This window comes from Notothenia rossii, assembly GCF_949606895.1.
Source record: "Notothenia rossii genome assembly, chromosome: 8".
NCBI classification, from domain to species: Eukaryota; Metazoa; Chordata; class Actinopteri; order Perciformes; family Nototheniidae; genus Notothenia; species Notothenia rossii.
Genome location: NC_136906.1, coordinates 63689366 through 63712655, shown reverse-complemented (window position 1 = coordinate 63712655; position 23290 = coordinate 63689366). Strand labels below are relative to the sequence as shown.

The window sequence follows — 23290 nt, the reverse complement described above, 5'->3', positions numbered from 1 at the left end:
ATATTGGGTCTCCTTTTGTTGATGCCAGCTGCCCACCATCTTGCCACAGCTTCATCACTTTGATATTCAGCAGGAGCACAACCCTGGGATTTGATGAGGAGTAGATCTTCAATTGTTGAAGTGTGCAGGCTTAAACGCCAATCGCCCTGCATTCTCTTCATTACTGAGAACTGCCGTTCAACTTGAGAGGTAGAGACAGGAAAAACTAGGACTATTTGTATTAGGTGCAGCAGATTGGGGTACATTCTTCCCTTCTCCAACAAGAATCTGGACCATAATGGGAGGAAAGTTTCCCTACTATGGTGACGCACAATGTCGTATGTAGACAGTTCAGGCATGCCACAAGACATGTGAATGGGTATTTTGATCGCGTTTTGAAAATTGGGCGATATAAACGAGCAGCAAACTTTGAACTTCCGTCTGCGATCGCCGGTGGTCAAATAAGTCTGCACAGAGGTCTTTGACAGCTAACAACACAGCGCTAACTGCCTAGCACTAGATAATAATAAAAAAAGAACACAACTGCAACATAACTTATCCAAGTAGTAACAAAAACACTTCAAAATATTATAATTATGCATTACCATACGAGCAAGAAATAGTAATGTTATCCATAAAATTACACTTAAAGCTGGACAAATGAAAAACTTAACGGCAAACAGGATCATCACAAAACCTTACCTCACCTCAGCCTTTTCTTGAGCGGAGAATCAGCTAGCTAGGTCCTAGACCGTCCTACGCACACGGACGCGTGAGGGGGTGGGCGGAGATAGGTCCTAGACCAGGGGCAACCTTTTTCATATGAGGTGCCATTTAAAAAAAAAAGGTTTATCAGCGTGCCAACGATCGAGAATTATCAACAGGGGGGGGGGGGGGGGGTTGAGGAGCTTGACGCTCGTCAACTATCAGCCTCGCTGCGGGGAAGCAGTTTGTGGACATGTCAGCGCGCAACTTACATGATGCCGAATTTAACAAACACATTTAAACAATTGGTTTAAACGGCATAATAATAATAAGGGCGATCGTCCGTTCTGTGATTTTCCACAGCACACATGTTATGATATTAGGTTCATGCAGAGTGAGATGAGATCGCTGTCCCTTTAAGAGAGAGAGAGAGAGAGTGCTGGCACGTGTGCCAGGGGTTGCCGACCCCTGTCCTAGACTGATGTCAACTGTCATCATAGACCGTCCGAGCGGTGCATTCCAGGCTCAAATCAAGCGCACCGCTGATTTTTTTTTCCTCCTTCAAAATATGCTGGTGTTGAAGCCGTGTCAGAAAAGAGGCAGACTGCTAAACCACAAAACTTAGTCAGAGAGGGCATCAAGGCCACTGTGGCCTTATGGCAGATATCATTTTTAAGGGCACAAGGCCAAAGTGGGAGGGCACGAGGGCCATGGCCCTCGTGGCCCTCGTGAAATTCCTGCCCTGCTGCCTACACAGGAAAGTTTACGGAGTCCTTATCTCATTCTCAGGGTGCTTATCGGAGATCCTGCTTGTCTCTTTGTTTGTGTGAGTAATGTTCATGCCTTGCTTTCAAAGCAAGATAATTGCTGTCGCGATGATTGATACATTTTTTTTTATGCCAACAGATTAAAGAAGATTATAGGAACAGTAGCAAAGGACCTAAGATTGTAACTTCTGCACAACTCGCAAAATGAGTACCAGCTCACGATCAAGGCAATGAAATACAAATCTGTCCTGAAACACTTAAGCTCTGTTAAGGAGCAGCGATTGGCAATATGCCTTACATTGCTGAGTCTCTACTGCCATGGCAGCTTCAGTACATTAAAGGAAGTTCATCTTTCATCCATCTATTATTGAATTCCTTGATGTATGAGTGCATGTAGCGAGCAGAATCAATGCACAGGAGCTCCTACTAAAGATATTTTGTGGCTGCAGAATGCATTGTTGTGTCCCCATTGTGACCTTTATTGGCTGTATTAAAGAATTACTTTGACATGGTGCTGCTGCTCCCCTAACTAAAACCCACTGCTGCTCAATGCTCAGGCAAATGTTATGGCATCAAGCAAACTGCATTTTGGGAAGTGAAGGTAGTGAATGTAGAAAAGGAGCCAAGATGAAGAACATGTGTGTGTGTTGTTGGATTATAACTGGACTAATAATACACAACAGAACACAAGAAAGGTATCTGATGGTGAGATCTTCCTTCAATAGGTGAGCCTAGCCTGAGACAAGGAAATAATCCTATTTTAGTGCAGAATTTGTCATTGCTGGTGACCCATATTCAAAAAATAACAGTTGTCATCACAAATTGAAGATACGTGCAGATGCTGCACTGTGACATTTTAGAAACTATTACATTAAATGTTGTCCTTCATTTATTAGAGAGCCCGTCTAATCAAAACATGTAGGGAGAGACTGTTCAAGGCCAGCTCCAGGCCAAATATCACACATAAAGAGTGTGACAGGGAAGATTGTGTGTGTTAGTTGTGGATGCTTCACCAGCTGCTGGCTGACCCAGCACTGCCTGGTTTCTGGGACAGGCTCAACCTCAGCACTGTGACACCCTGCAGCACTAAACAATCCCCGTTTTCCTCACACTCCCTCCCTCATACCAACCTGGGAGCTGACGTAGAGTTTCAGACACGCATCGCACACGGCCTTCCTGCAGCAGGGCAGGGGTGCGATGGTTTCATCTTCCAGGCACACCCGGCAACTCTGCATTGCAGTCTCTGCACCGTCCTGCTCCATGGACAGCCGGTGAGACATGTCCCCGAAAGGGTCCACCAGGTCCTCCAATGTGTACAAGGCCGGTTCAGGAGTCGAACCCGCGTCCTGTTCTGCCTCAAAGTCCATTTCTGTTGCGTCAGAGGTGACATCGCCTGTGATTTCAGCGTCTTTTCGTTGACTGTCGTTAGCGATACAGTACACAGTGCAGTAGATGTGTTCTTTAGGGTAAAAAGGCTCGTCTAAAGTGACCGTGTTGCTGTCACTGTCATATGCATAATGACGCTCACCTGTAACGCTCACAAATTCAACTCCGTGAACAGCAGAAGTGGTAACCTCGCGCAGGGTGGGCTCGTTTTTAGTCCCCACTTCGCCCGTTTCACGCTCCGACTTTTTACATTCGCCTCGTTCCGTTCCATAACCGTTTGAAACGTCGTTATTAACGGTCCCCTCGGTGTGTTCATGCTCTGCGCCGCGCGGCATCCGACTGCTTGTGTTCAGACACAGAGAGGAAGACTTTGACACCCCGAAATTCCTCCTCAAAATCTCGACAGCGCTCGCTCTCCTCCTCTCTCCTCCGCCACCGTTGCAGTTGTTGTTGTTGTTGCCCCTCGCATCCCTCTCCCCCCCGCTGCTCCTCTCCCCGGGGTCCCGCTCACCTCCGTCCAGAGATAATCGCGAGGTAGACCTGGTGACACGGCGGCTCAAATCTCTGACCGACCATTCAACTTTGCTGTCCGTAAAGGAAGTTTCAGTCGGCAAGTAGCGGCGGCGGGACAGCTTCACACTCCCCTCCTCCAAACTGCTGATAAAACTCGGCATTGTACAGGCGTCGGTTATCGGACCTTCATCTTCCATCCCCGATATGGCTCTCCCCATTTATCAGCGCATCTCTCCTGGCCTGTCCACCTCTTACCCAACTCCTACTACCAAAACAAAACAAAGCAGGCTGCTCGCTGCTTCCGGGTCTCGGCGTCAGCATGCAGGAGAGCAGCGATAGGCCGATGGGAAGCCTAGCGGTGGGGTGCACATGGGCAGATTGACAAATATCAGAGAAATGAAAAGAACAACCTGGGCCAAAGTGACAAATTACATCAGTGCCTAGCAATAGAGCCCCCCAGAGGCTCCAGCTATACCGGGGACAGTTTAACCAAAGACATCTTTTTCAATATCGACAAAAAATATGAAGTGGATCAACTTTTCTCACCGTATCTTAAAGTTCTTGACCTCTCAAGAGCCTCTGTCAAACATCAAATGTCAAGACCTGAACTTTCTTTGTTTTGTTCACAATCTTGTATGACTTTGAGTATCATCTTATCAACCAATATTTGTATTTATACAATTTGTGCATTAAACTAAAAATAATCTTAAATTCTAATTTAATTCAGCATCAACCTTAGAACTATTCACTCATCTACCTAAATGTGGTAGTAGCCTATAGGCATACATTTTTTAAATATACTTATTTTTTATGATTTCTATTTTGCCATATTTATTGATGCTTCATATAACACGAGCAAGTGTAAAATAATGTAGTTTCCCTAATAAGGCGATAATTGTGTTCTGAAATCTGATATTGTGACAGCCCTGAATCCGCCGAATGTCATTGGTAATATCCGTCATCTTAAAGGTCACCTATTATTCAAAATCCACTTTTTCCTGTCTGTTATACATACACATGTGTCCCCTCTGTGTAAAGAGTTTCTGAAAGTTTCAGGAAAAAATATTTGCTCACGTTTTGTCCTGATCCATTTATATAAAAACCTGTCTGAAAATGAGATGATCAGATGTTGGCCACTTTATGTCATAACGATTTGTTGGCTTGTGTAACCATTAGCAAATAACCAACCAAGGTAACATAGTATATATATTATATATATTATAGTTATCTAGCAGACTACATATAGTGTTCAAAAGGTTGCTCTCTTCTTACTTTTCATTGCATCACACACACACACTTTTCATAATTATTAAATCCCCAAAACTTGAATTTGTTTCATTCCGACAGGGTGACACTTGAACACATGAAAATGAAAGTCATTTGGACCGAGACATTTTTTCGTTCAACGCTGTTGGCGAAACTTTCGAATAAACTTAAGTGGGGCGCCTGTAAAATGGGATGTTAGCTCCGTTACAAATCCTCATCAATGCCATAGGGCACAAGAGGCATGGTAATGCTTTGACTTGTCCTGGCTGTGCCCAGTTGCTTTTAGTGGAAAATGCAAATTATTTAAAAAATCCTATACAAGTGCAAGTCATCCACTTATTACATAAAGCCTGAAAAACCGTTCAGACATTTTTCTGGATTGTACTGTTCCACTTTTAACAGGTTACAAAATGGGGATGCTCTGCAGGACACAAATACATATTTAAAGTATTTCTAATTTTGAGCATTTACTCCATCTTAAACTTAGCCTATTGCATCTATAAAAAAAGGGTTTTCTTTCACACAGGGCTTTTTTTTCTAGCGTTAGGTAGATGTTTATTTTTTTACTGTAAAACCATTTTTTTTAAGGATTTTTAATACAGAATTTACCTTTGAGCACGAAATGAGCATGTAAGAATACCACCCACTCAATTCCCTTTAATGTTTACCGTTTCCTCTGCCAAGGAACAATAGCGCTTCCCGGCAATGACTTGGCAACGATTTGTGTGTGTGTGTGTGTGTCTGTGTGTGTGTGTTTAGTTAAGGACATACTGATATCACTAGGATATATGATGTCACCCTCAGCTGTTTTTTTAGATCCTGTTTCCACAGCTTTCGCTTCTTTTCAGTCACTTTGTAAGTTGATTTAATTGTCTTTCTTTTAACTGAAACTCTACAAAACATTTAGCTAAGCAGAAACTCAACCACCGATGTAAAGGATTTGAGGACACAAAATAAATGAGGACACAATGTAAACTTTCCTTCTCCACTGTCTACTTTATTCCCAACTGTCTAGTTTATGTACAGTCAGTCACCTGTGGGAAAAACCATCATAAAAAGAGAAGACACCCACATAGATGTTCTAGTCAATGGTGAACATTACCAAGTCAACCCAGAGCACAGTTTGGATAATGCCACTTTACTGGCATGTTCCTGCATTGATGACACACTGACATTGTGAATAGTTGTCCAAGGTATTATGAATATGTGTTATTGCACTTTCTAAATACTCCTATAACATGCTTGTTTCTGGTGCGTTAAAAAATAAAATATAGGGCAATACATTTTCAGAGTATTAAACAATTTGTATGACAAATGTTTACTCTTTAAGATGAGAAGTTGCCTAATAACTTTATTTAGAAGATACATTAAGCCGGGAAGTACCTCAAGGTTCTGTAATGGGTACTATACAGTTTTCTTTTACATGATATTCCAATTGTGTCCTTTTAACAGCTGCATTTTCTTATTAAACAAAGTATGCAAGCACCAAATGTAATATTTTAAGAACTAGAACACCCATTTTCTTAATTATATTGTGAATTAAGCTACATTTGAATCCAAAAATGATGATAGTGGGACACTGACAATTAAATCTGCCTGAGGAAAAACATTATCTAAGATTTTAAATGGTTTTCTCTTAATACATAAAACCTATTTGTTATAAACCTTAACTTTTGATTGTTGCGAATTAAGTCATAAATATTTAAGATTTTATTAAAATATTTATCGTTTGAAAGTTTGATGGGCACATTTTTTAAATACGCAAATATTTATTAAATCATTTATAGTGTTTCTCATTTGTTAATATTCATACAATTATTATTTATTTCAGTAATAACAATGAATTCTTGCCAGAATGTGTAGGCTTAAAATAGAGTAGTTACAGTATACTTAAGGAGGGATTTTGAACTATTAGTACAGATTTAGAACTTTGCAACAACAACATTTAACAAAATAACGGCTTGCCTCGAGCTTCTTCTGCAAATGTTTAACACTTTATATACAGATGTGCAATCTTAGATCTGCCGAGAAAAGCCCTATTGACTGTTCCAAAGTCTAAATGTAATCGAGCAACTGTGAAGATAAATAACAAACTGTGGAGATTCTGTCTTCATTATTACTTTAAAATATATTATTACGGTTGTTATTGCTGTTTTTACGACACTTGATGAGTTCTATTTCCTTTTTTGTTTGTGATGAGGTCGCAGCTCTGCAGGTTCTGGGTTAAGCGTTGTTCAGTTCACCATGACAGAAAAGTACAATGAACTGCAGTACAAGGTCTCAAACGCACACCCAAGCACACACACATACATACACATACATTTGGGTTACATTATATATCCGAAATCTTCTCTATTTCCTGCCAGATTGGCGTTAATATTGGTTCCACAATACCAGGTGAAATTTAATTAATCGTCTCCATTAAACACAAATTAACAAATAAATTCACATTCAGTTCAAATTAGCTAATTACACCAACGACTATCTTTTTCAATTATGCTTCTAATAATATTCACAGCTTTAGTTCCTGATTTGAATTTTTCAACAAGACGCTTCATCTGCAGTTCTCATTTATGAAATAGAAATCATTGGCGTTGGTTGACAATTCAAATCTAAATTAAAATTGTAACGCTAATTATCCGGTGAAGTGAAAGTGAATTTCCTGCCCTGACAGAAAGGTGAATAAAAGAATTACAGACTATAGTGCAACTAATTCCCTTTCCTCCCATTCTCCTCTTACTCTCTCATTTCAAAATACACTGTACAATTAGAAGAAATAAAACACAGTAGTCCCACTTGTACACAACATCATACATTAGTAGTCAACTAGAAAAAACAGTAAACACGGCCACATGTGATTAAAAAACGTCTAGAAGTTCAAAGTTACATTTCGTCGTTTTACGTTGTAGTAGCTATTTTATCTCCTTTACTCAGCAGACATTTCAGACTGTTATTTATAGAAAAATCACAAAGTTCACATTTAGGACTCTTTGAAGAGAGTTGAGGAGCATTCAACAAACCAAACAGTTCCCATCTTAAGTAGCTAGTTAGTCACACGCAGCATGAGATTAAATACGCAACAGTTTGGAAACACCTCATGCAAACACACAAAACGTTGTTTCTGTCCTCCGGAGTGACTCTCGGTGGAGCCTCATGGGGCAGCGACTCTGAACCTACCCAACAGAGTTTTGTTACAAAACAAGAACGGCTGAAGATATCTGGCAGAGGGGGGCGGACTTTGTAGCTTGTAGAGGGGAATAGTCCATCGTCATGCCTGTGTTACCACACAGAAATGTTCCTTGGTTGACGGAGAAGGCCTCAAACTTTTGTTCCACTGATTGCAACACAAATGCAACATGATAAGTTACGTTTCCAGAAGGAATCAGTTGAATTTTCTGAGCAGAATAAAATAAAAAACCTGCTGGCAGCAATGAATGCAAATGTGTTTTCTTTTGCTTTTGTATATCCTTGCTGTATTCTATCTATTTTTCTTACATGGAAACCCAAGAAACTGAACCGGAGACCCATTATTTTTGTTCCCAGTCTGTGGATTTCAGAAACTAGGCTCCACGGATGTCCATGTGGTGATATGGTTGGCACTTTCAACATTAACATTTGAATGGTGAGGTGAAGAGAGGGAGCTGCTGTGACTCTGGAATCTCTCTGGTACCGTCTTTGTCCTTGTTAGTCTGCAGGCGAGGGCGAACGTTTGCAGTGTCAGCGCAGATTCAGCCTCAGTCATTTAGTTTCTCCTTTTTTTCACCAATCTCATCCTCTAGTGGTTTGAATATGCAACAAATAAATCAAAACATTAACTTACTAACTTAGATGCAATGATGGCCATTTTTCAGCTTCATGTTACATTTGTTATGGTACAAAAAAATGCCAATCAATGATCAAATTCAGGTCACTTTAACTGTGATTGTCATTTCTGTTGTGTTTGTTTTTCTCATGATGTATGCCTGTGGAAGAGTGTGAACTATTTCTGTTATTCACATGAGCTGGATGCTTCAGATTTGGCAGATTGGACACTTGATCTGACCGCCAGCTTTTAAAAAAATATTATTCAGAAATACTGCAGGGAAAAACTTGCCTGCTTTAACGATGGGCGAGTGACAAGGGAAGCTACAAAAGGACTGAAGTGGAAAGGAAACTGTTGCCTGACCTCAATCCCTCTCCTGCGGTTGTTTTCTTTGTAATGTTCTATCTTTATATACCTCTACCGGTCTGTCTTTGATGGAAGACAAAGTATTTAGACAGCAAGAGACCGGAGGACACATGTGGAACATCTGTTCTGTCGGTTTAATGTGGCAGAAAACACCCCGTGGCCTTTGAGATTGCTAGACCTTAAAAGTCTCCTGTATGTCAGTCTCTCTGTCCGGCAGACTACATTTCTATTGTAAACATCGTTAAGATTCATATTAGCAGTAAAAACGTTAACACATCTGTTTAGTGTGTATGTGTGTGTGTGTGTGTGTGTGTGTGTGTGTGTGTGTGTGTGTGTGTGTGTGTGTGTGTGTGTGTGTGTGTGTGTGTGCATGCGTGTGAATTCACATATGCATCAGTTAATGCCTGTGTGTTTTTTATACACATGCACATATTAAATGAAAGTATGTCAATCTAACTGTCGCACTGACATTCAACGTTTCTGATGGAACGACAGATGAAAGCGTGTGGTGTGTGCTCGAGCTTGAGTCTGGAGTTGTAACAAGCTCAAAACTTCCACCAATCAGAAACTGTAGAAAATATTTCTGACATTCCTATATCGGTCGTCTTGTTACTAGATGAAGGGTCAGTATGGTTGGAAGTCCAGTGTCTGATGTGTCAGGCACAAAGAGCAAAACCTTTCAGAGATGGTTTAACAGGCTCTTCTGTTTACGTGAGGATGTGTTTTTTTTTTTTACTCTTTGGTCAGGCATATCTGCATTGTCTGCAGCAGCTTGAAGAAAAAGTGTTAACATCTTGAAATCCTGATCTTTACATCCTTTTGGTTTCTTTCACAATGCAGATACTCCGAATCACAAAGGGAAGCAAGGTTCCTGATTGTTTCCTTCAAGAAGAAAATGCACCGGAGCTGCTTGTACTGGTGTTTCACACAGTTACAGTGTTCAACCACACGAGGCCAGTGTTTCATCACGAAACATAACTAACTCCATTAAAAAAACAGCAGAAAGACAGACCAGGGAAGCAATGTGACCAAGTACTGGAAGGGGGGGTTGGAGGTGAAGCAGAATATCTTAGTGTCCTCTGTATCCTGTGGTAAAAGTTGAGCAGCGGTGGTTGGTAAGGCAGCGCTCCTAGGTTTACTTTGACCTGAAAAAAGAGGAGAGAAGAAGATTATACGAAATAGTGACTGAATCCCATTTATTGCTTTAGTATAGATTTAGCGGTAAATGTTAATGTGAACCACTTAAAACCAAACTGCTTGAGGTATAATTGAGTACAGTAAAGATTAAGAGGTTTGTGATTAAATGCTTAGTGGTGCATTTGCTCAGGATTGTCCTTGATAAAGTGAATTACTCTGGCAAATAGGCTGAAAAACATACTGTAATGTTCAATGAGGACAGCTGAAGCACTTGTGCTGTGTATTTTTACAAAAGATAACACTCAAGAGGCCGCTTGAGGACATACTGACTTTGATACTTTCCTCCCAACTATTAAGGACGAAAACAGGAAAAGTGAGAAGAGAAGAGCTAATTATTTAATTTGTAAGCAACAAATTCTTGACACAAAATAAATGGAACAATGTTACTTTTATCAGAATAAACATGAAAAGTTAAATTAATTGGCTGTAAAACGCACCGTTACTCAGTTCTAAAACTAGCTTACGGTGGCTAATGTTAGCGATATTAATAAAAGGTTATTTTGAAAAAAGACGTAATGTCCCCCTGTTACAATAGCTAAGCAACTTAGCTTAATGCTAAAGAGAGGTAGTTAGAGCAGTTTATTAGTGTAGGATTCTCCTATAACGGTTTAGTGAGTAAGTAGTCCATTAGCTATGACTCAAAAATAAGTTGACTATTTACGTTTCTTTGAGGAAATGTCCCTCTTATAGCACTGATACTAATCGACCCTTGACTTAAGAAAGGCTTAAATTAGTTTCTTCATCAACGTTTCATAATTCCTAATGTAATTTTAAGCTCAGAGAAAGACATCAGGCTACAAGTGCAACCAAGGACTGAATCGTGAGGTTGTAAAAACAGATGGATAAATAAAACATCAATTGTCTTAAAAGAAAGATGTGATGTTAGATGTGAGGATGTTTTTGGATTATGCTAAACTCTCATTTGAATGCACACAGAGAAAAACATGCTTTTGAAGGTCAACAATAAGTTGATCTTTTTTTTCATGTCTTTGCAAAGAAGTGCGGTAATTTTTGTGAAGTTATTTTGTGTGTGTGGGTAGTTGGGTGTTGGAGATTTCCACTGGGACCATACAGCTGATCCTTTTTTTATTGGTCCCTGTGGCCGGGGCCAATAAACACCGAAGTGAAGGGAGAACAGCTGGGGAACAATGATAGCATATTGATGATGTTTGTGTAAGTGTGTGTGTGCATACACGAGCGTGTCGATATCTGTTTGCGCAAAAGGGTACGCGCACAATACGTCTATCAGCACATTTACAGATGTGTGTATTCACGCTTCAGCTATCGTTCGAAAGTGTGTGTTTGTGTTTGTAGCCATTATCTTGGGGGTCGATGATTTATGATCTGTGTTATGACTTCCACAGGGGACATATAAAACTACAGAGGGGCCCTTTATTGCCTTTCTTCTTTGTTTAGTCCTACCTTTCATCCATCACTCTGTGTTTTCTCTACCTATCTACTAGTCTCTCGCCCATCTTGATCTCAGTTTCTCTCTCTGTCCGTCTGCCTCTGGCTCTAATTTGCCCTGGCTCTTTCCTCTAATAAAAACAGTTATTGATCACCTGTCTCCTGCAGGTGATCAGTCGTATTTCTGTTTGTTGTTTGTAACAGTGTACTTTTGCTTTCTTGCTTAGTGCATTCAGATTGATGTTGGGATGCCTAAGCCTGGACTCAGACTCCTTTTGTGTTATCATATAGGCTTCCGGGGCCTAAGAAAAGCTGAAGATCTTGACAAACTGGCATCTGTTGTTTTGAGTCTGTGAAAATCACTGTATAAACTACAAAATAAAAGCTTCCAAAACAACAAATCGCACAAGGATTACATCAGGAGGATGCCCTTTTCAGTTAATTTGGGTTTAACAGCTGATGATGAACAGTTTTAGCGAGAATTGTTTTTTCTCACACACCACACTTGCCACTTGTGAAGGGAGCGATAAAAGCGCTACAACAAGTTCTAGGAGAGACCTTGGGCTGATACATGATAAACACATTTACGCTGATGCGGCAAGAATGTGCTAATATCAGCCTCACTGCAGAACTCCAGATATTAAACACAGAGAAACGTCCCCTAACGATGTTTGCTGTTGATAGCGGGTTTGGATTTAAGAGGGTTTAAGGATGGGTATGTGAGAAATGAAAACACAAAACATGCACGTATTATAATAATTGGGACTAATATTGTGCCTATGTGATAAAATGTGATTAAAAGATGATGATTACAAATGATTACACAGACTTCAGCTATACTCACATGTACATGGGCTGTAGCTGAAGGTGGGAGGTCTTCTGAGGGCCCTGGTAGCCGTACGAGTCGAACCCTCCTATAAAATCAACTGCACAGAACAAAAGAAAAAGCACCAATTAGAGAAATCCTTGGTGGGAGCCAGCAACCACAGATGATTCATTGCATCGGGCCTCCTACACCAACAGACGTCTCTACGGTACATTGTGTACCAGAAACACCACCTTAATCGCTGCTGCTCTGACTAGATAATGGCAGATTTTGGCATTCAAATGATTCAAAACAAAATGCTGCCTCAACTGTACCACAATGTGACTCAGATGTAATTCTATTTTGAAGAGGACTTATGGAGCGGTATATTTATGCCTTGAGAATACTCTTAACTCTTAAATTATCTAGGATGGCTCGCCAGTTTCTCGGGCTGAGCGGCTGCCAGCAGGTGGTTGCTTTCCTCAGACTGAGGCAGAGCGCTAGGACTTTTGAAGAGAGGAAGCCATGATATATATTTATATATATTTGGGCTTTGATGTTGTAGAGCTCATAAAAGGGTACTTCCTTGCCTTGATCAGCGCAATTTCTTATTTATCGAGTGAGGTTTCCTATAGCGTCAAGTACAATGTGGTATTTGGCTGTCACTGTAGAGATGAAAGTAGCTTTAAGAACACCTTAAGTCGGCAAGAAGCAGGGAAATAAGACCAAATCTGACATGGAAACCAAACATAGACATCCTTTTACTCTAATTAGCTTGTTTATGCCTCTATTTAAAATACCATGAATAAAACACATGAATATGTAATGGTGCGGTAATGTTTTCATTTATTGGCTTTCAGAACATACAGTCACTCGCCTTGAATGACAATATCATGCTTTATGTTTTTGGTTTCAAATAGAATATGTGTACATGCTTTAAATGTTAAAAGGAACACTTTTTTTTTTTTACTGTCTGTCTTTATATAGCTGTATTCACCCACTTTTAATAACACATTGTTTTGCTCCCATCTCTACTGAATGTTTTTATACTTTTGTTTTTAATCAGATTTGACAAACTAAATATTATGTAAGTAAGTCGGACAAAGGCAGATTTGATCTTTAAACAGATTCATGATTACTGTTTACCCCTATGTGCGGCCTCTATGCTAAGCTAAGCTAACCAGCGATACATTTGTTTTGGATTTGGAGCAGGGGTGGCATAACAGGCCGATATTTGAGGATTTGAGCGGATGAAAAACAATGCGTTAAATGTAATCAACAGGATATTTTCATCTGGAGGGACGCAAGAGCGGGCCATATGAGGAGACCGACGGCTAGTTCTAGTGTTATATAATATATATATAATAGTTTAAGATCTATAGAAGACAAGGTACATTTTATTTTTAATATATTTCTTACCTAAAGAAAACAACTTAAAAAAAGAGAAACCAAGCTTTAGTGAATCGGACCAACAAACTGATCATCTTCAATCTATCTGTTCATACATAATAATCTTCTTCTTTAATTCTGTCGAAGTTGGGTAAAAGAATGTCACCATAAGCCACAACGTCTTTTCACACTTCTCACTTAATCCTCTTAATGCATTCATGTGAAATTGTGATTACACCACACGACGGGACAACAGATGATCTTCTTTGTCTATCAGCGGTTTTCTCGACTGCTGCAATAATGTGATATTTTTATGATCATTGTGCTCGTTGTGCTCGTTCAGTCAGATAATGCAGAGGAGACATTGCCTCTGCCTTTCTCTTGTGAGGATCCTTTTTGTGGCAGAATGGCCCGGTGTGAACGCTAAGGGTTTCCTGCCGATTCATGCTGCAGTCGAATAATCTCAGCAGACTTTTATGCCATGCTCGACCCTTCCAACGCAAGAGGAAATGGAGCCTCTAACCTCGTCAGTGCGCTGTCTATAAAGCTGAATAGAGGCTCATTTAAACATTCTGATGTTATTCATAAGGTGCTGGGGTTGTCCAACGAGCGAATGAGAAGAGGAATAATTGCCCCAGAAACTGCAGTCTGATCTATAAAAGAACAGATGTTCTGATTTTGTATGACCACATTCTGTGTTGAATATATCTTACCTATGTTGAACCAATGTTAAGAATGATGAAATACATATTTAAGGCCATTTAGTAGTTAGGATTAGAGTCGTTTAGTTTTTAGGGTTTTTGGTAAATGTTTGGGAAGTTTTTTGGCTTGTACATTTTCTGTATAATACATGAACTCCTCCTTTTCTAGATGTGTTAATAATATATCATGTAAAAGCTTGATGTTTAGTGTCTAGGCTACTATTTTCAAGCTTCGTATATCTTATCAGGGTAAACCACATGTCCGATGTCTCCAATATGTCTTTTGATGGCAATTTTTGACTAGTGAATAAATAAACAATGATGATGAGATTATTTAAAATTATTGTGGTTTTTCCCAGTTGTGAGTTTTCACTTAAAAAGGATTCCACTCATTTAAAGGGGAGCTATGTAGTGTGTCATATAGGTTTGTGTGCATATAAATGGTCTGCAAAGGCTCATATCCCAAAGTTCCTTCTCTCCCACTGCCTGAAACGCCTCCATTGGACTCCTTGTTTACATAACATAGTGACATCACTATGTAACACACATGCTTCTATTGTGTAGCGCTGCAACACATTGTACGTGATACGCTAAGGGGCGGGACAACTCTAAGGGGTTGACCAATCACAACAGAGCTGGGCCAGCTAACCAATCAGAGCAGACTGGGCTCTGGTTTCAGACAGAGGGTGACAAGAGGTGCTGCAGCACAGACAGTATGAGAAAAATAAAGAGCTTTTTGAACATTAAAGCATGGAGACATGTCAGAGGCACAAAATACAATGATGGACCGGAAAATATATGAAGCTGCATGAATGGGCCCCTTTAAAAAATGATCAGACAAAGATTCCAGGCAGATGTTTGACATGAATCTGTCTGACACATTCATGCAGCACTGAGACGGATAAGCATCACTATGATCATGTCCCACACACTGATACAACCACAAAATCCACACACACAGACACACAGACTTTATCACACACAGACTTGTTCACATATGCACAGAATAATTATCAGTGTAATTAGCTTTCTCAGCAACTCAAAACCTTCATTGGTCCTCGGTGAGTATTAGCGTTTTCACCCAAGGCACATTTCCCTACAAAGCTCCCTGATTATTGTGTGGTCTCCGACACTGCTTTATCGCGCAGAGCCTTTTCCCGAAGCCGTGTTAGGGACTTACGGAACAGCAAACACAGGATTACAACAAATGCAAAAATCACACTGGAGAGAATTATCTTCTTGTCGCATTGAAAATGATGCATGTGACATGACGCTGCCATTGAGTACATATTCATCAAGGCTCAATAGTGGCCTCAAACCTTTAATTTCATTCCATCTGATCACATTTGTTCCTTGAGAAGAAGTGGGAAAATGACAGGTGTGGCTTACAATATGTTTGCACGTTTGTGAGCAAAGTAAAAAAAAAAAAGATCGCCCGTGTTGTGTGAATGTGTTTGTCTGCATGTGTTAGCTCTGTGATAGCCTGGCGACCTCTCGAGGGTGTACACTGACTCTTACCCAGTGCTTGGCTTTAGCTCCCAAAGCACTTTTAACCGCACAAGCAATAGATGGTTAGCTGTTAATGCATAGTGGGGAAATACCTATTTTTAGGGCCCTAAAAACTTAATGTGTTTCTTTAAAACTACTGTGAGGTCACAGATACATTTTAAATCATCACAATGTTAACAAGTTAAAAGTCATGTAAGGTTAAATTCATCTGAAATGTATGGAGTATAATCAAGTTTCAGGGGTTATTCTGAGATGTTTTTTTGTAGCAATGCATTTTAATAAGCTTTGTGATGACAGGAAAGCTAAAATGCCACTTGTTCCGTGTCTGAATAATTAATGTCTCACACTAATTATTCGCCCTTTGCTTTACTGTTGTATTTTGGCTACTGTTGTATGTTGGCCCTTGGCTCTCGATTCTACACATTTTTGCTTTATTCGCAGCCTGAGAGTGAGATATTAGTACAATATTCTTGTCTTAGTCCAGGGGTTTGCAACCTTTTTGACCAAAAGAGCCATTTTGCCCCCTTTTCCACCAATTTTTTTTGTCTGGAGCCACAAAACATATTTGATAGCTTGATAGCTTATAAAGTTGTATATAGTGTTACATCATAGACACAAACTACAGTTGTTTTGCATTTATTATTTATTACATTATAGAAAACCGTTTACCTCTAATAATAAACAAAGAACTCCGTAGCAGGATGTGACGCATATTTTAGTTGACGTAATTAAAACCGTTTAGTTTTTTATTTATGTGTCACAGTATCAACTCAAAATACAAGATACGAAACATTTTCAACCGTGCAACAAAATATAAATAGTCCTACAAATATTTTAATTTGATTTCCTTCTTATTTTTGTCTAAACTCAGGGAGCCAGAGTAGAGGGCTTAAAGAGCCGCATGCGGCTCGAGAGCCGCGGGTTGCCGACCCCTGTCTTAGTCTGACAGTTATGCTAGCTACATGTTGAATGAACAATTGAGGTATTTGTTTAAACCCTTAAAACTCACATATGCTTCATCAGGACTCTGTTTTGGAAAGTTCTGGCAACATTGGCAAAAATCACACAACTTTCATTTCTTTAGTTTCATTTAAATGTTATACTGCATGGAAATATTGCACATTGTTTTCTCCACCAAGGAGGTTATGTTTTGATTTGTTTGTCTCTGTCAGCAGGATTACAGAAAAAACGACTAGCTCTATTTTCACTAAACTTGGTTTAAGGGTGAAGCATGGGCCAAGGAAGAGCCCATATTCAAATGTAGAGCTGATCCAAATCACAGCCTGAATAAACACATCATTTTCACTTTAGTCGATATTGCAAGGTATTTGGCCTTGGCAGAGGTGTATCCTCTCAGAGATAGTTTTAGTTTCATCATACTTTCCGAACAAGTGAGAAAAGCAAGGTTAAAATCTCTCATGTGAATAATGTGTTTGTGTCAGTCGCCATCACTCACTCTGAGAAGCTGATTGGTAAGATGGTCTTTATATGGGCTTAAAACGGGAAACTAAAGGTTATCATTTCAAGCTTCTGCCAGATATTTCGGTTGCTACAGGGAGAATTTAATAATCCGCATTTTACATGTCACTAAGCAAATGAACTCAGAAACACAGCGCACTCCTCTAGTCTGAAATTGTTGTTTATTTCTAACAAGCTCTCACTCTCAGGCTGCGAATAAAGCTAAAATGTGCAGTATCGAGAGCCAAGGGCCAAAATACAACAGTAAAGCAAAGGCCAAATAATAAGTGTGAGACATAAATTATTCAGACACGGAACAAGTGGCATTTCAGGTTTCCTGTCATCACAAAGCTTATTAAAATGCAGTGCTAACAAAAAACGTCTCAGAATAACCCCTGAAACTTGATTATCCTCCATACATTTGAGATCAATTCAACCTTGCATGGCTTTTAACTTGTTAACATTGTGATGATTTAAAATGTATCTGTGAGCTCACAGTAGAAAGGTCTTACCCGGCACTGAACTGCAGTTTTATAACAAATGCAAATAATAAATAAAAATGTGTCTACTCTCAGCTCTTTGAATTCAGTCTGCAATTATCACCTCTCAATATTGATGTGTTCGCAAAGACCACTCTCAATTCAGTGTTGAATAAGACATGGCTGCGTATTGATCCTCCTGCAAAGCGTCTACTTTAATGGAATAACTAAACTGATGGCCTCAGGTAAATGGGCTCATTTAAATTAATGCTCAAAGGAACACGCTGCCTTCAAAATACTAAAATCGCAGAATTAACATGTTGATTTGCCTCGTTTCCCCGCTTGTTACTGGTATTACACTTCATTGATACCGTCTAGTCTTTGACTGTAGACGTTTCATTCATCCCGATGGTTGTAATGATGATTAGATGCATTGATAAAACATTGAATAAAGATAAATTAAACATTTTTGTTGGTCTTTCCCCCCCTTTTCGATTCCCCCCTGTGCCTGTTGCTTGGTGATGGCGGTTCAAAGTGGTGAGCATGTAGGAGAGAAGTCGAATGAAAGACAACTTTGATCGAGCATGAATCTGCCGAGCACTCCTACACACTCTCTCTTCTCGTCTCTTTCTCTGTGTGTCACTGTAAATGAATGAGCTGGAGGCTACAGGTTTCACTTTGAATTCCAACTTGAGGTGTCAGTAAACTCCCTTCAGTCCGAGATGGCTTCATTCAAACCTGCTGCTTCAGTGCCAAGGGAGTGCATGTACAGATTGCGTTCACTTTGACTTGATTCCTCTTTCAAAAGGGCTCGGTGAGTTACGGTCTGAAGTCGCAGAGACCATTAATGCAGTGGCTAGGCATTATCCTTTATATAGCCTGTTTATTATTAATGTATTAGCCTTAGGAGAACGACACAGCTCAAATACAACTTATCAAATATATCTAATTGGTAAATCCAATTTTTTTTGGATCGGGAAAATCGGTCGGATTAGTATCTCTTGGGTAATAATGTCTATGATGATGACTCCAAAAAGCTATCACCCTCTCCAGAAGCTGCCGACTACTATAAGGGATTGTACAATAAAGTCTGATGAGCTCAACTCAACTTCTCTACACATTTTGGATTAAATTATAACAGGACATTTCCATTTATCCTTATATAGAAAACATATTTTTCTTCAACATATTGGTGGTACGGACCTTTGGAAACAAGATGGGTGTGTGTTTCAAAAAGGTCGGGTGAGTTACGGTCTGAAGTCGCAGAGACCAGTAATGCAGTGGCTAGGCATTATTCTTTATATAGCCTGTTTATTATTTGTTTATTAGCCTAATAAACAGATCATATTTGACCTGGATTTTCTCCCGTTTGACCGAGAGATTCAAACCAATTTGGATGGAAACCCTGACGGCAGGTCCTTGCATTTTTGTCACATTGTCAAGTACACAGGGCTGTAGTAAGAGTGATACTTGACATTTAAAGAGTTTCGGGGGGGTTTGTCTTGTATTGACCTTTCCAAAATGAAAAACACAAGAGCAAAAGTTTAAGCAATAGATGAAGCAGAGTGTTTGTCAGCACTCCAACAACCACCAGCTAATGCTCCTTAAAGCCTGTTCTCTTTAATGTCAAAAAGCAAGAAAATACTGTTTGAAAATATGAACATAAATGTCATGTATAAATCCCAGAAATGTTATGATAGAAGGAATATCAGTGTGATTGTGCACTATTCCTTATCATACTCACAATACAAGGACAGAGTAGCTTTACACTGAAATAATAAAACAATATTGTTCCTTGTTTCACGTCTGTCTTTTTTCACGTCTATTCCACACAGCCTAATAGCACAATGTTATGTGTGAAGCCATGAAGGGCGTATTTAAGTGTTCTTTTTAAACAAGCTGGAAACAGGCTTTTTATCCAGCTCTTTGTGCTTTTGTAAGCTTAATTAGCTGGGAAATGGGGCGCTAGCTTTTTTTCTTCCTCAATCTGAAAAAAGGGAGCTACTTTAAAAAAATGACAAAGAACTCGGATGTTAAAGCTGCTTCCATTATCACTTTAAACTTAATATGTGCAGAATGAAACGCTTAACAAGTGTAGAAACAATGGCGAGACTTAGTGAAAAGGAAATAGATAGAAACAGTATCTTCTACAGTGGTCTGAGTAAAGACATGCAGGGTGGGTAAATATGTGTGTGTGTGTGTGTGTGTGTGTGTGTGTGTGTGTGTGTGTGTGTGTGTGTGTGTGTGTGTGTGTGTGTGTGTGTGTGTGTGTGTGTGTGTGTGTGTGTGTGTGTGTGTGTGTGTGTGTGTGTGTGTGTGTGTGTGTGTGTGTGTGTGTGTGTGTGTGTGTGTGTGTGTGTGTGTGTGTGTGTGTGTGTGTACTTACAGCTATCCTCTTCCTCCGAAATGAGCTTGACCACATAGCAGGCGTAGATAAACCCCATTAACTAGAGACAAAGAGAGCAGCAGAAACAGAGGGGGAATGATTTCTTTGTGAGAACAGAGAGCAGAGAAAGCATGTACATCGAACACATTGTTGGACAAAGGCAATGAAAACAGGTGTTGGTGTAAGTGGGGCAGAACAGCCTCAAAAACAGAGCACTTGAATCAATGGACACACGCAAACACACACACCGGGTGACTGTCTGGTATCCTCAATGACAACCCCAAGGTTAACCTGACACTGTTTTAATACACATCTTCAAAACAGACAACTTTAAAATACACATTGGCACGTTGGTCGATTGTGGCTAAATTGAATTTCCAGACCCCCTTTATTGCTTCGGTGTTGTTTGATGTCAAGGCAGATAGTTTTGTATTTGTTGCTCGAGTCAAAATGAAAACCTCGCCGCCGCCCTCTCTGAAAGTGCTTTGTTCGGCTCAACTTGTAACTAAACACAGAGGTGGTACCTTACATCGTTTTCTCGGATGAAGAGTGAACAGTAAAGGGGTTACAGTGCTGTGTGTGTGTGTGTGTGTGTGTGTGTGTGTGTGTGTGTGTGTGTGTGTGTGTGTGTGTGTGTTTGTGTGTGTGTGTGTGTGTGCTGCGGTTGTTACCAAAAAGGATTAAAATGTGTAGACAGTGATACAGTAGTCCGCACTGGCAGGACACCTTTGCTCTATGATCTGCTCTGCCATTGGCTGTCTGTTTCCAAGGCGACGTGTAGGAAGTGCCCGATGCAGGAAGGACAGTCAATGTAAGGTTGGCTTTCGATTGACCTTATTTCCCCGCAACAATGGAGAAGGAATAAGAGACAGAGAGAGAAGTGGAAGGACGAAGACGCAGGCCGAAAGTGAATGATGTGTAAATGTGTTTGTATGAGACATTAAACACATTACCTGGAATAAAGAGGCAATATTGTTCAAAGGAGGATTTAAGTAAAATGACATTGACCTGGTTGGCTCTCTATTGACTGCATGGACACATGCCAAAACACACACACACACACACACACACACACACACACACACACACACACACACACACACACACACACACACACACACACACACACACACACACACACACACACACACACACACACACACACACACACACACACACACACACACACACACACACACACACACACACACACACACACACACACACCTACATTTAAGATTCAGGGTATATCTCAAGGTCTTGACCTCATTTAGTCTAAATAATGTTCAGCTCCCAAAGCACCTCTCTCCCCCCACCTTTTCTACCCCCTCTCTGCGATATCATTCCTGCTTCTGTTCCTTTCTATTTTCGTCCAATATCTCAGCTTCCTTTGTTTCTTTTCTTTAATTCACCTCCTTACATCTCTCCTTGTTCCCGTAGAGTACATGAGTCATATAAAATACAGTGTTTTTCTCAGAGGGTGATGACTGTACTTAGATGTGAGCCAAATACTGGGAATAGACAATGCTGGCAGTGTCAGCATGGGGATCAGCAGTGATGAGAAAATCAATGTGGGTAACACAGCAGGCTTTTATTTATCAGATAGGCTTTGAAAAATTACCACCGGTCAAAGTTTATTTCAACCTTTACAGGCTGTAAAATCTCAATGCAATTGACAGCAAGCTAGCAGCATACCTTTATGTCACTGTAGGATTTGGAAAAACTTGTCCATGCTTTTATCTTCAGTAGACACGACTATTGTAACGGTGTCTTTACAGGTCTCACTAAAACATCTATTAGAAAGCTGCAGCTTATTCAGAACACATTACTCCAGTTGTGAAGTCTTGACAATGGCTTCCTGTCAGTCGAATAATTGATTTAAAAATATTGCTGCTGGTTTATAAAGCATGGAATGGTTTATTCTGATCTACTGCTAAATTACGAACCATCCAGAACTCTCAGGTCTTCAGGGACTGGTCTGCTTTCTGTCCCCAGAGTCAGAACTAAACATGGAGAAGCAGCATTCAGTTGTTATGCTCCAAATATCCGGAACAAACTACCAGAAACCTGCAATCTTTAAAATCCAATTTTTTTTTTGTTTTGCCTTAAAGGTCACCTTTTATGCAAAATCCACTTTTTCATGTATTTTATACACAAACATGTGTCCCCTCTGTGTAAAGAGATTCTGAAAGTTTCCGGAAAAAAGATTTGCTCTCTTTTTGTCCTGATCCATATATTATATAAAAACCTGTCTGAAAATGAGCTGATCAGATTTTGGCCACTTTGTGATGTCATAATGTTTTTTTTGGCTTTTGTAACCATTAGCCAATAACCCCCCCACCTTATCACCTGAATCTCCTCCTAGAGCACCATTGGGTTTTAAAAATATATCTCTCTCAGAGGGGCGTGGGGAGTGTCTCCTTATTTTCATCTAAAGTAACAGACAGAGAATCAGTACTTTTGAAACAGGGCTGAAACAGAGGGGATTATGGGATGCTACAATGCATGATCTGTTTGGTATTTCGAGCCAAACACTTCAGAGACATGTTTTGTATAACTGAGAGCTATAATATATTGATGAAAAACAGTATAACAAGGCACCTTTAAAGCTCTTAATGTCTTTCATTTTTGTAAAGCACTTGCCTTGTGTTGAAAGGTGCTATTTAAAAAAAACTTGCCTCGCCTTTAAAACCTGAGATGACCTGGAAGTAGCCTCCCCTGTCCGCTACCACTCCAGCCAGGATTATATTAGTATTCAATTAAAGGACACAAAGTCAAAATGCTGTTTGAAAGACAATTCAGGAGTTCTCGGTCACATGCAGTCAAAGCTGAGCCCGTTTTGTCTTCTGCAGGCTCATTGCCTCTGGAAATGACTTTGGGGTGCAGATATGTTGGTACTGCTGAACAGAGTGCAGAGAGCCGTGCCGCCCTGCGGTAGAGAGCGTTTGATCAGCTGTGACGGAGTGCATTTCCCTGCGCATCAATATCCTGTTAATATTCTGGATGCTGAAGTATTTGGTTTTGGTGTTGCTGCATGTAAACATAATATCCTGTTTACAATGATTTGATCTTCTCCCCATGCCCAAAAAAGACACACCGATATTAGCTATTAGTTTGTGTTCCTTATCTCGTTTCTTGTAGGAGTTCTGGGACTGAGAAGGTTTGCTGCCTGCAG

The 23290-nt window shown here is 40.0% G+C and overlaps 2 protein-coding genes across 7 annotated transcripts in view; both read right to left on the bottom strand.

Annotated features, from left to right (window-relative positions):
• The window catches only part of rnf217 (ring finger protein 217), a 36830-nt gene extending 33085 nt beyond the window's left edge, over positions 1–3745 (bottom strand). The window contains exon 1 of one of the 3 annotated variants that reach the window (XM_079646270.1): positions 2582–3745. In XM_079646270.1, the coding sequence (XP_079502396.1) occupies positions 2582–3568 (987 nt within the window). In that variant the 5' untranslated portion in view covers positions 3569–3745. The remainder of the gene's footprint in view (positions 1–2581) is intronic. The other 2 variants (XM_079646271.1, XM_079646272.1) reach the window with 2 other exon arrangements.
• Positions 3746–5587: 1842 nt separating this feature from the next.
• nkain2 (sodium/potassium transporting ATPase interacting 2) overlaps positions 5588–23290 on the bottom strand; it is a gene marked incomplete at its 3' end in the record, with an annotated part of 150427 nt that continues 132724 nt past the window's right edge. For 2 of the 4 annotated variants that reach the window (XM_079643473.1, XM_079643475.1), the window contains 3 exons: positions 20116–20176; positions 12233–12314; positions 5588–9929 (listed from right to left, as the gene is read on the bottom strand). In XM_079643473.1, coding sequence (XP_079499599.1) covers positions 9920–9929; positions 12233–12314; positions 20116–20176 — 153 coding nt within the window. Of the gene's footprint in view, positions 9930–12228; positions 12315–20115; positions 20177–23290 lie in introns of those variants that run through there. The other 2 variants (XM_079643474.1, XM_079643476.1) reach the window with 1 other exon arrangement.